The sequence below is a fragment of the Ranitomeya imitator genome, chromosome 1 (genome assembly GCF_032444005.1).
Source record: "Ranitomeya imitator isolate aRanImi1 chromosome 1, aRanImi1.pri, whole genome shotgun sequence".
NCBI classification, from domain to species: Eukaryota; Metazoa; Chordata; class Amphibia; order Anura; family Dendrobatidae; genus Ranitomeya; species Ranitomeya imitator.
This window is the reverse complement of record NC_091282.1, coordinates 970,020,912-970,044,734: the sequence shown is the minus strand read 5'-3', so window position 1 is coordinate 970,044,734 and position 23,823 is coordinate 970,020,912. Positions and strand designations below refer to the sequence as shown.

Genomic DNA, 23,823 nt, shown 5'->3' with positions numbered 1-23,823 from the left:
ATAGGATTTCTGAGGTTCTTAATCCTGTGTCTTTTCGTCTGACCCTTCCAGATTCTTTTTACATACATAACGTATTCCATAGGTCATTGTTGCGGAGATACGTGGTACCTATGGTTCCTTCTGTTGACCCTCCTGCCCCGGTTTTGGTGGAGGGGGAGTTGGAGTATATTGAGGAGAAGATTTTGGATTCTCGTGTTTCAAGACGGAAACTCCAGTATCTGGTTAAGTGGAAGGGTTATGCTCAGGAAGATAATTCCTGGGTCTTTGCCTCTGATGTCCATGCTCCCGATCTTGTTCGTGCCTTTCATGTGGCTCATCCTGGTCGGCCTGGGGGCTCTGGTGAGGGTTCGGTGACCCCTCCTCAAGGGGGGGTACTGTTGTGAGTTCTGTGGCAGAGCTCCCTCCTGTGGTCACAAGTGGTACTTCGGCTGATTCTCTCTGTAAGCTTCCGTTGGTGGAGGGAAGTGGTACTGCGGCTTCTGAGTTTCCCCCCTCAGGTGATGTGGTGAGGTCGTTAGGTGCTGCTCTACTTAACTCCACCTAGTGCTTTGATCCTGGCTTCCTGTCAATGTTCCAGTATTCGACTTGTTTTCCTCCTGGATCGTTCCTGTGGCCTGCTGCTCTGCATAGCTAAGTTTTCCTTTGCTATTTTGTTTGCTTTTCTTCTGTCCAGCTTATCTATTTGTTTGCTGGAAGCTCTGGGACGCAGAGGGTGTACCTCCGTGCCGTTAGTTCGGTACGGAGGGTCTTTTTGCCCCCTTTGCGTGGTTTTTAGGGTTTTGTGTTGACCGCAAAGTTACCTTTCCTATCCTCGCTCTGTTCAGTAAGTCGGGCCTCACTTTGCTAAATCTATTTCATCTCTACGTTTGTCTTTTCATCTTACTCATAGTCATTATATGTGGGGGGCTGCCTTTTCCTTTGGGGTATTTCTCTGAGGCAAGGTAGGCTTATTTTCTATCTTCAGGCTAGCTAGTTTCTCAGGCTGTGCCGAGTTGCATAGGTAGCGTTAGGCGCAATCCACGGCTGCCTCTAGTGTTGTTGGATAGGATTAGGGATTGCGGTCAACAGAGTTCCCACGTCTCAGAGCTCGTTCTATGTTTTTGGATTATTGTCAGATCACTGTATGTGCTCTGACCTCTATGTTCACTGTGGTACTGAATTGCCTAATCATAACACCCCGCTGTCAACATCGAGTTTAAAATGTAGAATAAGATTTAAAAAAGCACGTTATACTCACCTTAACACCTAATCCCCTGAAGCCATAGTCCTCTTAAGCACTTTAAAAAAAAACAAAAATAAAAAACAATATCCCTCACCTGTCCGAAGTTGAAAGAATCCATAGGGTGCCACGCCACAATCCATCTTTGCGACATTTGCTTACCAGTGTGTGCGGTGGCCCAGGGCGACCATTCAGGCTGAAGAGCAGGAGAGAATGACTCACTGCAGTGAGAGTGGGCCCATGAACTCTGCTGATCTCAATGAGATCACAGCAGTTCCCTGTGAGATGCTATGATCTGGTGAGTATAATAAAAGTTAGTTTTTTTCTCTTACGTTATAGAATGCTGTACACCAGTCCTGAAAGGTGATGGCCAAATCTCATATCAGAAAACCTGGTGACAGGCGCGAGAGAGACTTTTTCTCGGATTTGAAAATCTTTCCGGGCATGCTCAGAGCGGGAAAACGTGATACGTCGCTGGATTCCTGTGTGTGATGGTCAGCGACGGATCCTGCGCCAATAGGCTTCCATTATAGCCAACGACGGGCAGTGCAGGATGCGTCGCTGACCGATTTTCCGACGTGCGGAAAAAACGTTCCTCTGAACGTTTTCTCCGCACGACGGACCGCTATTTTCCGACGGATACAGTGCATGACGGATGAAACGGATGGCCATCCGTCACAATTCGTCACTAATATAAGTCTATGGGAAAATGCAGGATCCTGCATTCTCAAAAATCGACGGATTGTGACGGAAGCTGAAAGACGGAAGTGTGAAAGAGGCCTAAAGCCTAACACAGACATGTCCCTTGCCATAAATATTTTTTTATGCCTGGTATAAATGCCGCTGTTGTACTAAATCTGGTGTTTTCCTTTTGTTCCTGCTCTCCTTCATTCCTTAGATATGGTACTCTTTACCCTGTATGTAAATATAGGGGGGCTTAGCCAAGTGGGCATGGTTCTTTATAGGAATTTCTTGAGGTTCAAACCACTTTGGATAAAATTACTAGGTTTATATACAGGGAAGACAGGAGACTATCTCATGAGGGGAAGTGAGGGAACAAAAATATACATTGCCCCATTCAGAAGAACAATGGCATTTACACCAAGAACAAAATAACAGGCACATTTGGTGGCACAGAGCAGGTTTACATAAAGCAGACATTTACCATCAAGTCTGTGTCATTGCTATTACTGAAGGGGTAAAAACAATCTGATAATTCCAGTGTTCACATTTACCCTGAACCCAGCCATTTTCCCAGCAGCTATCCAACATGCATCATCATATTAAATAAAGACCTCTTCTATGTACAGATTTTTTTACAATATATTTTTAATATATCTTTTGTTTTTACAAATTACTGCAACCATCTTAATGAGAATAACATGATTGCTCAGTTCACATACTACTGTACTATTACTGCAGGAGACTTATTATTGTCTGTACATAAACAGGATTATTTGTCAGAATGTAAGGAGCGTTATGTTGTCAACGTGCTTTGGGACACACTCATCGGAAAGTGGTCATCTACAGTCACTTCTCCACGTGACTTGCACTGCACCATAGAAAGGATTGCTCTCCTGAACCTGAAAGAAACAGATGGTTGATGTGTTAGTATTCATATCCATATATCGTGCAGAATGGGTGCACACCACATTCTCCAGATAAACATATACAGAATTTTTCATTAAGTAGCCTTTAGCCTCTTAACTAACGTCTGCTTACAGTGTCTTTTACAAAGTGAGGTCATGAGATTATTCAGATCATGAGTACCCAATGATGTGTCTGTAGCTACATCCAACCTGCATCAAGTGTATAGGTTCGGGCAAATCTATTGAGAAATGCTGCAGGGCATACACCGAACAAGTGATTACACCACTATCGGTGTACCTTTTCAAAAATACTATCTCCTATACAGCCCTCTTTTTCTTTACAAAGTTGGCTTTAGGGGGACAAGTAACTGCAGAGGATACAGCTGTATAAATGTGAGGCATCCATTGGAGGTTCACACTGGGATTATTTTCTGACCAATGCAGTAAACAGATGGCCTAAAGTTGGACACAGCCTTAACAAATATATTATGTAAAGGTACCGTCACATTAAGTGACGCTGCAGCGATCTAGACAACGATGTCGATAGCTGCAGCGTCGCTGTTTGGTCGCTGGGGAGCTGTCACACAGACAGCTCTCCAGCGACCAACGATGCCGGTCCCCTGGTAACCAGGGTAAACATCGGGTTACTAAGTGCAGGGCCGCGCTTAGTAACCCGATGTTTACCCTGGTTACCAGCGTAAACGTAAAAAAAACAAACAGTACATACTTACATTCCGGCGTCTGTCCTCTCCGGCGCTGTGCTTCTCTGCACTAAGCGCCGGCCGGAAAGCACAGCGGTGACATCACCGCTGTGCTTTCCGGCCGCTGCGCTTACACAGTGCAGAGAAGCACAGCGCCGGGGGACAGACACCGGAATGCAAGTATGTAGTGTTTGTTTTTTTTTACACTTACGCTGGTAACCAAGGTAAACATCGGGTTACTAAGCGCGGCCCTGCGCTTAGTAACCCGATGTTTACCCTGGTTACCAGTGAAGACATCGCTGAACCGGTGTCACACACGCCGATTCAGCGATGTCTGCGGGAGTTCAGCGACGAAATAAAGTTTTGGACTCTCTGCGCCGACCAACGATGGCACAGCAGGATCCTGATCGCTGCTGCGTGTCAAACTGAACGATATCACTAGCCAGGACGCTGCAACGTCACTGATCGCTAGCGATATCGTTCAGTGTGATGGTACCTTTAGAGTAAAGAAAAAGTGATGAAAGCAAAACTTACTTCTTATTTGCAATGACATAGATGCAAGGATTATAGAAAGTTGAAGACTTGGCAAAGAGAGGAGCTATGATAGCCATTGCTGGTGAAATTTGTTTAGGATCCCCAAAAGATGACCACAGGCAGACAATAGAATATGGAGACCAGGCTATCAGGAACATGAGAATCATCACTACAGACATCTGGAAATGGAAATATGCCAACAATCACTACTGGCTGTCACATTATACAGTTAGGGCCAGAAATATTTGGACAGTGACACAAGTTTTGTTATTTTAGCTGTTTACAAAAACATGTTCAGAAATACAATTATATATATAATATGGGCTGAAAGTGCACACTCCCAGCTGCAATATGATAGTTTCCACATCCAAATCGGAGAAAGGGTTTAGGAATCATAGCTCTGTAATGCATAGCGTCCTCTTTTTCAAGGGACCAAAAGTAATTGGACAATGGACTCTAAGGGCTGCAATTAACTCTGAAGGCGTCTCCCTCGTTAACCTGTAAGCAATGAAGTAGTTAAAAGGTCAGGGGTGGATTCCAGGTGTGTGGTTTTGCATTTGGAAGCTGTTGCTGTGAGCAGACAACATGCGGTCAAAGGAACTCTCAATTGAGGTGAAGCAGAACATCCTGAGGCTGAAAAAAAAAGAAAAAATCCATCAGAGAGATAGCAGACATGCTTGGAGTAGCAAAATCAACAGTTGGGTACATTCTGAGAAAAAAGGAATTGACTGGTGAGCTTGGGAACTCAAAAAGGCCTGGGCGTCCACGGATGACAACAGTGGTGGATGATCGCCGCATACTTAATTTGGTGAAGAAGAACCCGTTCACAACATCAACTGAAGTCCAGAACACTCTCAGTGAAGTAGGTGTATCTGTCTCTAAGTCAACAGTAAAGAGAAGACTCCATGACAGTAAATACAAAGGGTTCACATCTAGATGCAAACCATTCATCAATACCAAAAATAGACAGGCCAGAGTTAAATTTGCAGAAAAACACCTCAAGAAGCCAGCTCAGTTCTGGAAAAGTATTCTATGGACAGATGAGACAAAGATCAACCTGTACCAGAATGATGGGAAGAAAAAAGTTTGGAGAAGAAAGGGAACGGCACATGATCCAAGGCACACCACATCCTCTGTAAAACATGGTGGAGGCAACGTGATGGCATGGGCATGCATGGCTTTCAATGGCACTGGGTCACTTGTGTTTATTGATGACATAAGAGCAGACAAGAGTAGCCGGATGAATTCTGAAGTGTACCGGGATATACTTTCAGCCCAGATTCAGCCAAATGCTGCAAAGTTGATTGGACGGCGCTTCATAGTACAGATGGACAATGACCCCAAGCATACAGCCAAAGCTACCCAGGAGTTCATGAGTGCCAAAAAGTGGAACATTCTGCAATGGCCAAGTCAATCTCCAGATCTAAACCCAATTGAGCATGCATTTCACTTGCTCAAATCCAGACTTAAGACGGAAAGACCCACAAACAAGCAAGACCTGAAGGCTGCGGCTGTAAAGGCCTGGCAAAGCATTAAGAAGGAGGAAACCCAGCGTTTGGTGATGTCCATGGGTTCCAGACTTAAGGCAGTGATTGCCTCCAAAGGATTTGCAACAAAATATTGAAAATAAAAATATTTTGTTTGGGTTATGTTTATTTGTCCAATTACTTTTGACCTCCTAAAATGTGGAGTGTTTGTAAAGAAATGTGTACAATTCCTACATTTTCTATCAGATATTTTTGTTCAACCCTTCAAATCAAACGTTACAATCTGCACTTGAATTCTGTTGTAGAGGTTTCAATTCAAATCCAATGTGGTGGCATGCAGAGCCCAAATCGCGAAAATTGTGTCACTGTCCAAATATTTCTGGCCCTAACTGTATATGAAGAATATATCTGATATAACATTCTCTTCTTTGAGCACCTGCAGAGATAAGCAGCGCAAGAGAAGTTCAACAGGCGATCAATATGCCCATTTGGGCAAGTATACTAGCAATCCCAGGAGGAAGGTTTTGCCTAAAATTTCTGCTAGCAGAATTTTACAACATGCTTTAGTATAAATAAATAAATAATCTTTATTTTTATATAGCGCTAACATATTCCGCAGCGCTTTACAGTTTGCACACATTATCATCACTGTCCCCGTTGGGGCTCACAATCTAAATTCCCTATCAGTATGTCTTTGGAATGTGGGAGGAAACCGGAGAACCCGGAGGAAACCCACGCAAACACGGAGAGAACATACAAACTCTTTGCAGATGTTGTCCTTGGTGGGATTAGAACCCAGGACCCCAGCGCTGCAAGGATTCAGTGCTATCCACTGGGCCAGTATAGATCACATGTCTATGATTACGATCAAACACATAAATATAAACTATATGGCATCCCCTTCTTACCTTTGTAACATCAGCCTGATCAGACCAGTCCAGATTGCCACCTCCGAGGCTGTTTCTGCTGTCATATCCCTTCATTGTGCGGGACACATTGTAGTAACAGTAAAACATCACCATCAGCGGAACAATGAAATTAATGGCAACTACAGTCATTGTGTAAGATACAAATGACCTGGAGAAGAAACAACAAGTTTACAAGCCCTGATGTCAACATCATCGAGTGTCTTCGATTGCATGAAGAAACAGAAGGATTTACACGAACCTACATCCACAGAAAATTAGTGGTTAATTCTCCAAGATGTCTGGAACAAGCTCCCTGGTGAGGTCCTACAAAAACTGAGTGCAAGTGTACTTAGAATTGATACTTTGATCATTTTTGAAGGCCAAAGCGGTTCACATGAAATATGGATTTGATTTAGATTTCTCTATTGTATATTTACTTTGCATTTTGTTAATTGATAAAAATAAATTATTCACACCTCTATTTTTCAAAGCCTTCTTCCTAAGCAGCATTTTCTCCACAGTTACATATATAATGTTTACTGAATATTTTATATATAGGAGACAAGGAAAAGCAGGAGACATCAGATGCTACTGTAGATAAACTAGTACAGAGTAGCATGTCAAACCTGCTTTGAGGACTACATTTATGAATTGAAGTAAAGGAATTTGGGGAATATGTCCAGAAATTTTTATTTGAGATAAGCCATGTCAGGAGATGGTCTTCCAAAAATCAAGATGCCCAGGATGCATAATATATAGTGGAAGAAGTGTCAGTGTATTATGAATAGGGACACTTGGCATTGATAGGAAAGATTGGACAGGAGTCATTAAATGAAATACAGTCCATCTGGCAGCTGTCATGCTGAACTTTCAGGGACCATAGGTGTTGATGAAGGGGTAGATTCTGAAAACCTTTGGCACCCAGAGAACTTGACCCACAACGAGTAGCATTTGCCACTTACATTACAATTGTGCGGCATGAATGTGGCTAGTTAGGGATCTACCGGGTAAGGTTTCTAATTGTGAGGAGTGACATGTCAGGTTTGGCTCGCCAATATGAAGAAACACCTTCTATATTCCTGTAGGAAATTAAATATGCAAATTGTCTCTTGAGAGAGGAAGAGGACTTGAACTCTAGTGCCAACTATTGGAAGTAGCAATCCTAAAAGGCAATGTTGACCCTTTAACGAGCCTTGCAATATGACTTTGGATAAAAGCCAAACCAGAATCTCAATTTGTAGAGACAGTGTCACTCTCCACAAGGAGAAACCTTACCTCTTAGATCCCAATCTTAGACTTTCACCTAGCCAAATCATATCTCATACTCTGTACTGATGAGGGGCAATACCTTGAAACATGTGTCTGCAAATTGAGATTCTGATTTGGCTTTTATCCTAAGTCACATTGCAAGGCTCGTTAAAGAGGCCAATAATGACTTTTAGGCTTGCTACTTCCAACTTGAACTAGAGCTGAAGTCCTCTTCCTCTCTGAAGAGACAATTTGCATGTGGCTAGTTAGTAACAACACTTGACTCCAATATATAGCAGATGTTCGCTACATTTTATCAAAATAAAACAAAACGTGGCACATTTACTCACGATAATGGCTGCTTTTTTCCATAGAACAAACAGATTTCTGCAAACATTTTAAAAGGATGTTTTTGTCAAATATTTTTTACATGAATTAATGAGCAATGTGATTATATGTTATAGGTTTTTAAGAAAATGGGTGGCTCATGTCTCAATGTATAGTGCAGGAGAGAAAAGAAGCTCCATATTTCTTACGCATCATTTTTCCTCCAGTTAATAGTACATGTGGCTCCGGTTGGGTCTGGGGCGTAACTGGACCATCCCACAATAGGCATTACAGACCAGAAAACAGCATTTAGCCAGGCTGCCAGGATCATGGCTGCATAGTGACAGCTTGTTATTCTTCTCCCTGTGGAGATCATAAAATACAGCAGGCAAAAAATTCATAGAGCCTGATCTATGAGCAGAGGTATAAGTTCAAGCTCTTGTGCTCCCTTTAGAAATGTATGAATAAACTGACAACTGGGCGTTACTAACTGAGGGTGTGTCACAGTACTCTTATCATACTGTCCAATCAGTGCTGACTGTCAGACTGTAGGGACACAATGCTTTGGCAACGAGAATGGTAACACCCAGTTGTCAATTTATTTGTAAATTTCAAAGAGGAATGTCACAAAGCAACATTATAAGGAAGATGCTCCAGAAATGTTATTTCACGAGCAAGTATTTATTAACACGGAGAAGTCAGGAAAGTGACAGAAAAGAAAAATAGCTTTGGTGTACTACATGACCTTTCAGTCTCATGCATCTGTACATACTCTGAGCGTTCAATTGCAAACAAAAAACATGGTGGTAAATCTTAACCTGTCACTTTAGGTCATGAGATTTGTTAAAATAAAATCTACAAATTACCTATGTCAGGTCGACAGATTGTCAGGTAACGATCAATGGCAACCACGGTCAGAAGTCCAATACTTGCCATCCCAAAGAAGATGTTTAAGCCGGCATAGATCTAAAAGTCAACATTGACAAGGATTTTGTGTTCTTCTTAACAGAAGTAAAAAGTTTGTAGAAGATTAGAATGCAGATGTCATCATTTTCTTCTTAGAATTAACAGATTTGTTTAAAAGAATGAGAGGTACCTAGTGTTAAGCAGTTTATAATAAGGAACTTTATGAATTACTTTAGCTAAATTACTTAATTCAGATATTCGGGCATTTTTCATGTGTTGGATCCGATTCCACATACATAGAGTGCTTTATCCCTCAGAAAACCTATTGATCGAAATAACAACCACTTGTACAGCAGTGGCCTCTACTGGACAACTGCAGAACTACATGTGCCAACCGCTGTATAGTAAACTGGAGTTATGCAGTACAAGTCATTGGGCCCGATTAGTGATGAGCGAGTATACTCGTTGCTCGGGTGGTCTCCGAGTATTTGTGAGTGCTCGGAGATTTAGTTTTTGTTGCCTCAACTGCATGATTTGTTGCTGCTGGACAGCTTGAATACATGTGAGGATTCCCTAGCAACCAGGCAACCCCCACATGTACTCAGGCTGGTTAGCAACCGTAAATCATGCAGTGTGTCAACAAAAACTAAATCTCCGAGCACTAACAAATACTCAGAGTCCCCCGAGCAACGAGTACGGTATACTCGCTCATCACTAGGCCCGATACATCATTCGCAGTTTATTGAAGTTAATTTTCTTTTTCTTCCAAAGCCACTAAAAAGAGCAAATTACTCCAGAAAACTGGAAAAACAGTAATGATGAATCAGGGCCATTGTCCAGAATAGAACCAAACGCAGAGTCCCAGTGTGTGTGGTTTCCTAGAGATATAGGCAGTCTCAAAATATAAACCCACAGATAGACAAATAATATAAATGGGCAACAAGAGACTTTCATTCCCCGAGTAAAAAATACAAAAGATGAGTAGCCTCTTTCCTTCTCAATTCTAATAGGGTGGAAACATCACAAATAGTGATGAGCGAGTGTACTCGTTGCTCAGGTTCTCGCGAGCAGGCTCAGGTGGTCTCCAAGTATTTGTAACTGCTCGGCGATTTAGGTTTTGTTGACACAGCTGCATGATTTACAGCTGCTAGCCAGCCTGAGTACATGTGGGGGTTGTCTGGTTGCTAGGGAATCCCCACATGTAATCAAGCTGTCTAGTAGCCGTAAATCATGCAGCTGAGGCAACGAAAACTAAATCTCCGAGCACTAACAAATACTCGGAGATCACCCGAGCAATGAGTATACTCACTCATCACAAAGCATCAACAGTGATAGAAAGTGTTTCGTACCTGACATCCCACATTTCCAAATTTCCAACTTCCGTGTAAGTCAGAGGCAGCAGACATAGGGTACCCAATACCACTGACACCTATGTCCGTGAATGCCAGATTGATGATGATGGCATTAGTTGCTGTTCGAAGCTCCTGATATTTAACAAAGATTCCCAATACTACAATGTTGCTTAAAATGCTCACTACACCTAGGAGAGAAGATCCAGAAAACACAAGTTACTAAATTAATAACTTTGTGAGCGGTTTTAGGAAATGTAGCATTGAACAACATGTTTTTATCCCAGTGGAGCTCTATTGTGTTTTTTGTTTTTAATCTAAAGTGCCATGTATTAATGTGATGACAAATGTTTATTGCTCTGGTCCTAGCAATCCTGAAATGGATCCATATATTTGCACATGTAAAATGAATTGGGAGTGTGTATTTACTTCAAATCTCTATTCTTTACTAATGAAAACTAGTGGTGAGCGCAAGCCCTCGTACTCGAGTTTGCATACGGTGCTCAAGTGACGTACTCGGCAATCCCCGCATGTTTTGTGGATGACTCTGTGCATACCTGAGCACCCTAGGCAAACTCGAGTAACGAGCACTTGCGCTCATCATTAATGAAAACCTTTAATGGAAATTAATCTCATGGGGCCTTTATGCCGGGATTAATTCTCGTTGGCACACTTGTGAGTAATGAAGAATTTGTTTCCTTTCATATGCCAAATACTTAGTATTCTTTTTTTTTTTTAGTGTTTCGCGTTTCTTCTAGTTTCAACAATACAAGATGACCTTGTTGACTTTGTGAATTTTAGCTTTGTATTACTAGAAGTTTAGTTGGCTGCCATAAACTATCCTGTTCCATCCAGATGTGTCCGGATCCCAGAATTCCAAGCGGGGGAAGTTCTCCAACCTCCATATTGGGTCATCCAAGTGATGGGTGTCTCAATATGGAAACTGCTGGTGGTACCAGCCTCTTGCGTGAAACCACCGTAGCACCATACACACTGTATACGCCGTACGCACCACACACAAACACGTGCTGTATATGCCATACGCAACACAAACACACAGTATACGCTGTACGCAGCCTCTTGCACGGTACCACCAGCGGAACACCATCGCGAACAGCCTGTCACTGGGATCACCCAAATGATTCACTGACCGCCACAATCATTGTACAGGAGGAACGCACGCGCAGTTTTAATGTGACCGCCGCTATCTGTCTGCACAAAGATGGCGGCGGTCTGATTTACTGCGCCTGCGCGAATACAGTGAATCATTCGGCTGATCCCGGCGGCAGATGACCGACGTGTCTACAGGCAGAGGAAGCCGGTCACATTAAAGGGGTTTTAACATGAACGAAAGTTAATTTTAAAAATTGTCTGTGTCTGACCGTGTACGGAGCACACATCTCCTGGGTAGGGGAAGAAGCAACAGACAATACTGACATTACAGCAGGGGATCACAGAGGATTTTTTTTGTCAGGTTCAGGTAAAATATTTCACTGACTGTTTATATATTAATATTTTAACTCACAAAATGTATCCTCTGCGATCTCCTGCTGTAATGTCAGTATAGTCTTTTGCTTCTTCCGCTGCCCAGGAGCTGTGGTATGTTCTGTACATGAGGGAAGAAGACAGAACAGTGGTGGAGAGAGACCAGACAAGGGGGAGAGCACATGGGGTACACAAGTCAAGAAGAGATGACATGATAGGAGAAGGCAGCAGATGGGGGAGAAAGTGCACAGGGGTGAGATAGACAGAGGACAGGGGGAGACAGATCAAATGGGATGGCACACGAGGGAAGAATACGGCACAGGAAGGAGAGAGACAGCAGACAAGAAGGATAGCACATGGGGTAGAGAGGTCAAAGAAGGGAGCACAGACGGGAGAAGTCAGCACAGGGGGAAAGAGAGAGTGGATAGGTGGGTGAGCACATGGGGGGGAAATTCTCAGCGCTGCAAAGCCTGCCCCCATCGTGACATTACCGCCCTCCCAATGCGATAGCATCAGGCCTCCATCTAGTACATGTAAAAAAAGTCACAAAAATGCAGTCAAATAGTCCCATAAAATGTACAAATTTATTAGATATTCAATAAAACAGTAATCAAACAAAGAAAAGATAAATGGACAACAGAGGGGGGAAGGTAAAGTACCATCTAGTACATACTGTAGATATTAGGCTATGTTCACATGTTGCGTTTTTGATGCATTTTATCCAGCAGTCAAAACCTGCTCTCGAAACTTGCTACAAAAATTAGGTTTTGCTTCATTTTTGTTGCATTTTTTTCCTGTGTTTTTGTCATGGTACATTTGTCTCTTGTGCGTGCAAATAAAGTTTAGTGCATAAAAAGAAATATGATTCTACTTAACCCCTTTCCAACACTGGGCGTAAATGTACGCCGATGTCGAACTCAATCACTTTGATGTGGGCTCCAACCCACATCTTTCCCAGCACATGTGAATAATGGCTCTCACTGTAGTTAACTTGAGCCCTAAAGCTTTAGAAATGGCTTTATGACCTTTTCCAGACGGATAGATCTCAATTACTTTGTTTCTCATTTGTTCCAGAATTTCTTTGGATCGTGGCAAGATGTCTAGCTTTTGAGGAACTTTTGGTCAGGCCGGTTTCACACGTCAGTGCTTCCAGTACGTGTAATGACAGTTTTTGTAGGGATAGAAAAAAAATACCTTTTTCTTAGGCCGGCGTCACACTAGCGAGTTTTACGGACGTATGAGCACAGAAAATACGTCCAGAAAATACGCATTGCACACGGCCCAATGATTCTCTATGGGGCAGCTCCTATCTGCCGTATATTACGCATCCGAAATATACGGTATGTTATGGGCGTAGAAAATCGCAGCATGCTACGTTTGTCAGCGTATTGCGCAAAAAATACGCCAATGAAAGTCTATGGGGGCGAGAAAATTACGGATTACACACGGACCATGCGTGTGACTTGCAAGAAATACGCAGCGGTGTTCTATAGAAAAGCTGGCAATTCAGCGCGGTGTACAGTAAAATCACACTGACAGAATAGAATAGGTAAAATAAATGTGTACACATAGAATAGGTATATATATATATATATATACAGTGGGGCAAAAAAGTATTTAGTCAGTCAGCAATAGTGCAAGTTCCACCACTTAAAAAGATGAGAGGCGTCTGTAATTTACATCATAGGTAGACCTCAACTATGGGAGACAAACTGAGAAAAAAAAATCCAGAAAATCACATTGTCTGTTTTTTTTAACAATTTATTTGCATATTATGGTGGAAAATAAGTATTTGGTCAGAAACAAACAATCAAGATTTCTGGCTCTCACAGACCTGTAACTTCTTCTTTAAGAGTCTCCTCTTTCCTCCACTCATTACCTGTAGTAATGGCACCTGTTTAAACTTGTTATCAGTATAAAAAGACACCTGTGCACACCCTCAAACAGTCTGACTCCAAACTCCACTATGGTGAAGACCAAAGAGCTGTCAAAGGACACCAGAAACAAAATTGTAGCCCTGCACCAGGCTGGGAAGACTGAATCTGCAATAGCCAACCAGCTTGGAGTGAAGAAATCAACAGTGGGAGCAATAATTAGAAAATGGAAGACATACAAGACCACTGATAATCTCCCTCGATCTGGGGCTCCACGCAAAATCCCACCCCGTGGGGTCAGAATGATCACAAGAACGGTGAGCAAAAATCCCAGAACCACGCAGGGGGGACCTAGTGAATGAACTGCAGAGAGCTGGGACCAATGTAACAAGGCCTACCATAAGTAACACACTACGCCACCATGGACTCAGATCCTGCAGTGCCAGACGTGTCCCACTGCTTAAGCCAGTACATGTCCGGGCCCGTCTGAAGTTTGCTAGAGAGCATTTGGATGATCCAGAAGAGTTTTGGGAGAATGTCCTTTGGTCTGATGAAACCATACTGGAACTGTTTGGTAGAAACACAACTTGTCGTGTTTGGAGGAAAAAGAATACTGAGTTGCATCCATCAAACACCATACCTACTGTAAAGCATGGTGGTGGAAACATCATGCTTTGGGGCTGTTTCTCTGCAAAGGGGCCAGGACGACTGATCCGGGTACATGAAAGAATGAATGGGGCCATGTATCGTGAGATTTTGAGTGCAAACCTCCTTCCATCAGCAAGGGCATTGAAGATAAAACGTGGCTGGGTCTTTCAACATGACAATGATCCAAAGCACACCGCCAGGGCAACGAAGGAGTGGCTTCGTAAGAAGCATTTCAAGGTCCTGGAGTGGCCTAGCCAGTCTCCAGATCTCAACCCTATAGAAAACCTTTGGAGGGAGTTGAAAGTCCGTGTTGCCAAGCGAAAAGCCAAAAACATCACTGCTCTAGAGGAGATCTGCATGGAGGAATGGGCCAACATACCAACAACAGTGTGTGGCAACCTTGTGAAGACTTACAGAAAACGTTTGACCTCTGTCATTGCCAACAAAGGATATATTACAAAGTATTGAGATGAAATTTTGTTTCTGACCAAATACTTATTTTCCACCATAATATGCAAATAAATTGTTAAAAAAACAGACAATGTGATTTTCTGGATTTTTTTTTCTCAGTTTGTCTCCCATAGTTGAGGTCTACCTATGATGTAAATTACAGACGCATCTCATCTTTTTAATTGGTGGAACTTGCACTATTGCTGACTGACTAAATACTTTTTTGCCCCACTGTATATATATATATATATATATATATATATACATATATATAATGTCAGTGAAGAGTTCCCAGGCTCCAGTTCATATGAGTTCATCCAGCAGAGGGCGCATCACCGCAACTCCAGGTAACTACAGTACATTCTCCTGCATTCCATTCATTCACCAAGTTTTACAGCTAGGAGCACAGCTGCATTAGCAGAGCTCCTGGGTGTTCAGATGGATTTACAGCGTGGGACAAGACTGAACGTCGGAAGGTATGGAATATTGTTGTTTGTTTTTTTTAACTTTGTGACAAGGTGACAAGGGTCTTCAGGTGGATTAAGAGTATAATAAAATATTAAAACACCATGTGTCTTTATTTCATTAAAATACTTTTTAATAATGCGTGTGTTTTATTAACCATTTCGTACTATTGGATTAATAATGGATGTGTCATAATTGACGCCTCTCCATTATTAACCTGGCTTAATGTCACCTTACAATAGCAAGGTGACATTAACCCTTCATTACCCCATATCCCACCGCTACAGGGGAGTGGGAAGAAAGAGACTAAGGCCAGAGTCACACTACAGTGAGATACGGCTGAGACTCGCAGATTAAAAACAAGCTCTGGCACCGGCACTCCAGAGCAGAGCGTGCAGCTCCATTGCTATGCGGCCGCGCGCTCCGCTCCAGAGTGCCGGTGCCAGAGCTTGTTTTTAACCTGCGAGACTCGGCCGTATCTCGCTGTAGTGTGACTCCAGCCTAAGTTCCAGAATAGGCGCATCTTCCAGATGCGCCTTTTCTGGGGTGGCTGGAGGCAGATTTTTTGAGCCAGATGTTTTAGCCTTGCGCAGGCGTGTACTACGGAGGACAGAGAATGAACTTCAATCCAATATTGCGGTCAGCATGCAGCCAGCGGGTAAGGAAAGGGTGAATCAAACACCCGAAAACTCCGCCCATATGACCCAAAACCAGTCCCGCCAAATTCAGGTGACAGGTTCCCTTTAAGACAATTTAAACAGTGACATTAGGGGTGAGGTCCCTGCTCGCAAGCTTACAATCTACAAGGAAATGGGGGGACACAATAGGTGAAAAGTGCTTGTTATTTCAGGTCTGGCAATTATAATAAATAGGGATTTTCATATATCAGCCCGTGTGCTTAAGTGCAATAGTCAAGTATCAAGTGCAGTTATCTTGTGCATGGAGGGTGTGTAGACAGATGAATAGTAGGGTGCAGATTCACATGCAGATAATATTTGGAAGGAGGGAACAGGACAAAGTTAGTTTACTGAGTAGTTTATTTGGTAGGCTTGTTTGAAGAGATGGGTTTTTAAAGCGCGCTTGAATAGGTCGGGGCTAGGTATCAAGACGCGGGGCTAGGTATCAGTCTGATCGTCTGGGGAAGTGCATTCCAGAGAGCTGGCGCAGCACGAGAGAAGTCTTGGAGACGGAGGTGAGAGGTTCGGATTACGGGGGATGTTAGTCTTAGGTCATTTGTAGAACGGAGGGCACGTGTAGGGCGATAGACGGAGATGAGAGAGGAGATATAAGGCGGTGCAGTACTGTGGAGAGCTTTGTGGGTGAGAGAGATGAGTTTATACTGGACCCTGTAGCGAATGGGTAGCCAGTGTAATGACTGGCACAAGACGGAGGCATCAGTGAAGCGGCTGGACAGAAATATGACCCTGGCTGCCGCATTTAAGATGGATTGGAGAGGAGAAAGTTTGGAAAGAGGGAGACCGATCAGAAGAGAGTTGCAGTGGTCTAGTCCAGACAAGAGGAATATGTAATAAAAGAAGGGATATGAGATTATTTACTGTATGTAAACCATGTCTCATATCCTGTCGGGTTTGTGAAGGAGATAGGAAAAGCCGGCAATTGAAGTACTGGCTTTTCTGCTATCTAGCAATGAATTAAATATAAATATATATACAGTGGGGCAAAAAAGTATTTAGTCAGTCAGCAATAGTGCAAGTTCCACCACTTAAAAAGATGAGAGGCGTCTGTAATTTACATCATAGGTAGACCTCAACTATGGGAGACAAACTGAGAAAAAAAAATCCAGAAAATCACATTGTCTGTTTTTTTAACATTTTATTTGCATATTATGGTGGAAAATAAGTATTTGGTCAGAAACAAAATTTCATCTCAATACTTTGCAATATATCCTTTGTTGGCAATGACAGAGGTCAAACGTTTTCTGTAAGTCTTCACAAGGTTGCCACACACTGTTGTTGGTATGTTGGCCCATTCCTCCATGCAGATCTCCTCTAGAGCAGTGATGTTTTTGGCTTTTCGCTTGGCAACACAGACTTTCAACTCCCTCCAAAGGTTTTCTATAGGGTTGAGATCTGGAGACTGGCTAGGCCACTCCAGGACCTTGAAATGCTTCTTACGAAGCCACTCCTTCGTTGCCCTGGCGGTGTGCTTTGGATCATTGTCATGTTGAAAGACCCAGCCATGTTTCATCTTCAATGCCCTTGCTGATGGAAGGAGGTTTGCACTCAAAATCTCACGATACATGGCCCCATTCATTCTTTCATGTACCCGGATCAGTCGTCCTGGCCCCTTTGCAGAGAAACAGCCCCAAAGCATGATGTTTCCACCACCATGCTTTACAATAGGTATGGTGTTTGATGGATGCAACTCAGTATTCTTTTTCCTCCAAACACGACAAGTTGTGTTTCTACCAAACAGTTCCAGTTTGGTTTAATCAGACCATAGGACATTCTCCCAAAACTCCTCTGGATCATCCAAATGCTCTCTAGCAAACTTCAGACGGGCCCGGACATGTACTGGCTTAAGCAGTGGGACACGTCTGGCACTGCAGGATCTGAGTCCATGGTGGCGTAGTGTGTTACTTATGGTAGGCCTTGTTACATTGGTCCCAGCTCTCTGCAGTTCATTCACTAGGTCCCCCCGCATGGTTCTGGGATTTTTGCTCACCGTTCTTGTGATCATTCTGACCCCACGGGGTGGGATTTTGCGTGGAGCCCCAGATCGAGGGAGATTATCAGTGGTCTTGTATGTCTTCCATTTTCTAATTATTGCTCCCACTGTTGATTTCTTCACTCCAAGCTGGTTGGCTATTGCAGATTCAGTCTTCCCAGCCTGGTGCAGGGCTACAATTTTGTTTCTGGTGTCCTTTGACAGCTCTTTGGTCTTCACCATAGTGGAGTTTGGAGTCAGACTGTTTGAGGGTGTGCACAGGTGTCTTTTTATACTAATAACAAGTTTAAACAGGTGCCATTACTACAGGTAATGAGTGGAGGAAAGAGGAGACTCTTAAAGAAGAAGTTACAGGTCTTTGAGAGCCAGAAATCTTGATTGTTTGTTTCTGACCAAATACTTATTTTCCACCATAATATGCAAAAAAAATGATAAAAAAAACAGACAATGTGATTTTCTGGATTTTTTTTTCTCAGTTTGTCTCCCATAGTTGAGGTCTACCTATGATGTAAATTACAGACGCCTCTCATCTTTTTAAGTGGTGGAACTTGCACTATTGCTGACTGACTAAATACTTTTTTTCCCCACTGTATACAGTGGGGCAAAAAAGTATTTAGTCAGTCAGCAATAGTGCAAGTTCCACCACTTAAAAAGATGAGAGGCGTCTGTAATTTACATCATAGGTAGACCTCAACTATGGGAGACAAACTGAGAAAAAAAAATCCAGAAAATCACATTGTCTGTTTTTTTATACAGTGGGGCTGTATACAGTGGGGCAAAAAAGTATTTAGTCAGTCAGCAATAGTGCAAGTTCCACCACTTAAAAAGATAAGAGGCGTCTGTAATTTACATCATAGGTAGACCTCAACTATGGGAGACAAACTGAGAAAAAAAAATCCAGAAAATCACATTGTCTGTTTTTTTATCATTTTTTTTGCATATTATGGTGGAAAATAAGTATTTGGTCAGAAACAAACAATCAAGATTTCTGGCTCTCACAGACCTGTAACTTCTTCTTTAAGAGTCTCCTCTTTCCTCCACTCATTACCTGTAATAATGGCACCTGTTTAAACTTGTTATCAGTATAAAAAGACACCTGTGCACACCCTCAAACAGTCTGACTCCAAACTCCACTATGGTGAAGACCAAAGAGCTGTCAAAGGACACCAGAAACAAAATTGTAGCCCTGCACCAGGCTGGGAAGACTGAATCTGCAATAGCCAACCAGCTTGGAGTGAAGAAATCAACAGTGGGAGCAATAATTAGAAAATGGAAGACATACAAGACCACTGATAATCTCCCTCGATCTGGGGCTCCACGCAAAATCCCACCCCGTGGGGTCAGAATGATCACAAGAATGGTGAGCAAAAATCCCAGAACCATGCGGGGGGACCTAGTGAATGAACTGCAGAGAGCTGGGACCAATGTAACAAGGCCTACCATAAGTAACACACTACGCCACCATGGACTCAGATCCTGCAGTGCCAGACGTGTCCCACTGCTTAAGCCAGTACATGTCCGGGCCCGTCTGAAGTTTGCTAGAGAGCATTTGGATGATCCAGAGGAGTTTTGGGAGAATGTCCTATGGTCTGATGAAACCAAACTGGAACTGTTTGGTAGAAACACAACTTGTCGTGTTTGGAGGAAAAAGAATACTGAGTTGCATCCATCAAACACCATACCTACTGTAAAGCATGGTGGTGGAAACATCATGCTTTGGGGCTGTTTCTCTGCAAAGGGGCCAGGACGACTGATCCGGGTACATGAAAGAATGAATGGGGCCATGTATCGTGAGATTTTGAGTGCAAACCTCCTTCCATCAGCAAGGGCATTGAAGATGAAACGTGGCTGGGTCTTTCAACATGACAATGATCCAAAGCACACCGCCAGGGCAACGAAGGAGTGGCTTCGTAAGAAGCATTTCAAGGTCCTGGAGTGGCCTAGCCAGTCTCCAGATCTCAACCCTATAGAAAACCTTTGGAGGGAGTTGAAAGTCCGTGTTGCCAAGCGAAAAGCCAAAAACATCACTGCTCTAGAGGAGATCTGCATGGAGGAATGGGCCAACATACCAACAACAGTGTGTGGCAACCTTGTGAAGACTTACAGAAAACGTTTGACCTCTGTCATTGCCAACAAAGGATATATTACAAAGTATTGAGATGAAATTTTGTTTCTGACCAAATACTTATTTTCCACCATAATATGCAAATAAAATGATTAAAAAAAACAGACAATGTGATTTTCTGGATTTTTTTTTCTCAGTTTGTCTCCCATAGTTGAGGTCTACCTATGATGTAAATTACAGACGCCTCTCATCTTTTTAAGTGGTGGAACTTGCACTATTGCTGACTGACTAAATACTTTTTTGCCCCACTGTATGTGTCTCACTGACACATAGACTATATGTTTTTAAGAATATTTGAGCCAATTGATCCATGATATGTCCATTTTGCAAGCCTGCGAGAAAAAAAAAATCACCGTACGGATGCCATACGGATGACACACGGATAAATTTGTGCGTAAAAATTGCATCCTTGCATTGAATACGTAAGTGTTTTGGGACAATTACTGTGTATTACGGCCGTAAAAAAACGGACCGTATTTACTTACGCCTAGTGTGACGCCGGCCTTAGTGTGTGTATTAGCTCTTGAACAACTGTGGGATTAGTAATGGAGACACCTCTCCATTATTAAGCCGGCTTAATGTTACCTTACAATAGGAAGGTGACATTAACCCCTCATTACCCCATATGCAAATGCTACAGGGCAGTGGGAAAACCGGGCAAAGCTCCAGATTTGGCGCATCTAATTGAAGCGCCTTTTCTTGGCAGCTGCGGGCTGCTTTTTTTAGGCTGGGGGGGGCCCATATCCATGGTCCCTTACCAGCCTGAGAATAGCAGCCCGCCCCTGTGAATTTTGCCAGGTTGGTTGGAAAATATAGGGGGTTTTTCTATCATCTCTTCTCCCCTGCTCGCACTGCTTTCGGCCAAGCAGGGGAGAGCGGATGACAGCCGGCTTCAGCAACCACATGCAGGGGACAGCAGCTTACTGTAGCGCTGCTTCCTGGCGGCCATCCGTATGGTCCTGATGCGGCACATGGCTGCCGCACGTGTGCCACACGGATGTACCACGTGAGCAGACGGACAACTCTGGTACCGGAATTATCTGGACGTGTGAAACCGCCCTAGGCAGGTCTTACTTAAATGATTTCTTGATTGAGAACAAGTGTGGCAGTAATCAGGTCTGTGTGTGGCTAATTAGTTTGAGTTCAGCTTCTCACAGATGTGATAAACCACATTTATGTTTTAAAAAGGGGAGAGGGAATGACTTTCACACAGGGCCCTGTAGGTTTGGATTTCTTTTTTCCTTAATAATAGCAACAACCGTTTAAGAACTGCATTTTGTGTTTACATTTTGTGCTTACTTGTGTTATCTTTGTCCAATATTTAAATTTGTTTGGTGATCTGAAACATTTAAGTGTGACAAACATGCAAAAGGATAGGAAATCAGGAAGGGGGCAAACAGTTTTTAACAAACCTGTCTATTGAGAATATCTGAAGAGCCTTATCTTATCAGAAAGGGATAGAGGTTGAGCATGCACACTTCTGTTCCACCATTCTTTCTGCTATTGCTAGAAGATAACAGCCTTGTGTTCCAAGTCACACTTCACTTTCCTACACTTTAATAAGCCTAGGCACATCCCCTTGAGATGTTGCATAGCAAGTAATATGGCGTATCTGTAGAAAATAAACCAGGGTCGTTACACAGGTAGGCCACGCTAAAAGAACAAAGGCATCCTTACTGCTTCCCTCAGCCAGAACTTGCCAGATCCAAGTTAAAACCTAACATCTCATCAATTTCCACTGATTTGTGGTGGGACTGCCCCATAAGTTTATTCGTATTGGGGCCTCCCAACACTTCCCTAATCCCCATACTTGATTTTTTTGTTACTGTAAAATAAAGGCTGCTTATTCCACTCTCCTCACTAACAAATAACATCCATTAATATGTTTATGGCAAAGTAGCTGTTCTTCTCACAACCTTATATCCAACAGTGATATTGTGTGCTTGGCCATTAGCAAACTTATGTTTAAGAGTTTCAGCCACCCAACTTCAGGGAGAAAAGAAATTTCCTGCTGAGGTTTGTGGGATAGGTTCCTTTCTCCCCTTCCTATATCTCTCCATAAACGGGAAGAGTGCAAGTGGGCATTCAGCCCAAATGTCTGTGGGACCCCAGAAGGTTGTGACACAATCGATATAGTACAGATATGCAGAAATAAAAATATAAACCATACCTGCTGTAATAAGATAAGCTGCGACAATATTGTGCTCATGCTGGGAGAACACAGAATGGACTTCGGTGGAGGGGGCAGAAGCATTAATGCAGACCATTCCAGTTGGTGGCAATGTTAGAACTTCTGGTGTTTTGTCCATCGCAAACCTTCAATGCAGGCACTGCTAATCACAATTTTGTACCATTATCCCACGAGTTTCTCGAGCACTAAACTGCTTGCATAAATTAAAAAGAATCTCGCAGCAGTTCTGTCCCAGTAAACCTTGTTAACGAAACAAAGACCAACTCAGAAAGGACGATGTTCACAGCGAGGGGCTTAGTTTTCATACAGAGCCTCTTTTCTAGAAGGCTTAAAAATGTCACATGCTCTCATTAAAAAGCACTATGGAATGCAACAATACGTATTTGTACATCAATATACCTTGATTTGTATTAGGAACTAATCAACCTTTGTTATGCTTTTTTTTTTTTTGGGGGGGGGGGGGTAATTTCTTCACCACCTTCCAAGAGTGATAACTTTGAATTACTAAGCTAGACTTGAAAGGGCCATGTTCAAGGAGAAAAAGTACTATTGCCTGTCAGTTGTAGGCTAATTTTCACACGAGCGTATAACAAAAACACTGTCAGTTTGATTCAGAAAACTGATTTTTTTTCCTCATTTGTCTTCCACATGTAATCCATTTTATACAGCAATAGTTTTTTAAACAGTATTTTCCAATTTTAAAGAATTTCAATGTATCTATAAAAAAAATTGCATGCTGTATTGTGTCCCCTTATGGTAATTCTTTTTTTTGCACACCCATACACTTAATAATAACCAGAATTCCAAAATCATATCAAAAGATCTGGGAGAGAGTATCAGTATATATAGTAAATACCCAGATTATTTTATATCCGCTCCATAAACTGAATGCAAAAAGGAGGAGAACCAGGAGCATATAGTAAAGATATATACAAAAAATCTTTATTTATACAAAACATTAAAATTTGGACAACAGTAATAATAACATGTATTCCAAGACATCACAAGAAAAGAGGGGGACACAAATCCCAAACCTCGCCACCCCCTAACCAAAGAGCATAATTGTCTAAAAGGCTAGGAGCGAAAGGCTCCATGTGACCAGTGATAATGGCACGGGAAGCAAAAAAGATTACTGCTGTGCCAGGTAATAACAATAAATCTCAAGCAAGTGCACCATGCTGAACACAATAAATAGCCCGTACCACAGCAGCAAAAAATATAGTTCTTACCGATAACGGTATTTCTCTGAGCCCATGACAGCACCACGGAGAGAGGGGATCCGCCCACCAAGGACAGGAAACCTACAGATAAAAAGGCGGTACCACTCTCCCGCATCAGTTGTTTACATAGAGAATGATGGGAGACTACTAAAAAGCTTGTTAGTTTTAACATTACTTTGTTTAAACAAGATACCGTGTGACTTAATAACAAAACTATGGCACTATGTTGATGTGTACACCCACAAGTGAAGGGAGGGAATGTACGGGTGCCGTCATGGGCTCAGAGAAATACCGTTATCGGTAAGAACTATATTTTTCTCTGTCGCCCATGACGGCACCACAGAGAGATTTGCATAGATAGTACATTCAGGGAGGGACCACCACTTCCAGAACCCTTTTACCGAAGGTA

The 23,823-nt window shown here is 42.6% G+C and overlaps 1 protein-coding gene across 1 annotated transcript; it reads right to left on the bottom strand.

Annotated features, from left to right (window-relative positions):
* Window positions 1-2,537: 2,537 nt before the first annotated feature.
* On the bottom strand, window positions 2,538-22,469 carry RRH (retinal pigment epithelium-derived rhodopsin homolog). The gene is made up of 7 exons (XM_069745737.1): window positions 22,174-22,469; window positions 10,269-10,459; window positions 8,880-8,979; window positions 8,223-8,376; window positions 6,439-6,607; window positions 4,044-4,222; window positions 2,538-2,802 (listed from the first exon to the last, which is right to left on the bottom strand). Exons 1-7 carry the CDS (start codon window positions 22,310-22,312, stop codon window positions 2,697-2,699), a joined length of 1,038 nt encoding a protein of 345 aa, XP_069601838.1. The 5' UTR covers window positions 22,313-22,469; the 3' UTR covers window positions 2,538-2,696.
* Between the last annotated feature and the right edge of the window lie 1,354 nt (window positions 22,470-23,823).

Bases quoted from the DNA above. Each gene is read 5' to 3' on its own strand.
- RRH (XM_069745737.1), bottom strand. From the start codon at position 22,312: ATGGACAAAACACCAGAAGTTCTAACATTGCCACCAACTGGAATGGTC. The intron at 8,980-10,268 runs GTACGAAACACT...GTTGACTTTTAG, and splicing joins TTGGAAATGTGGGATGTCAG to ATCTATGCCGGCTTAAACAT. The intron at 4,223-6,438 runs GTAAGAAGGGGA...TTCCATTTCCAG, and splicing joins ATCAGGCTGATGTTACAAAG to ATGTCTGTAGTGATGATTCT.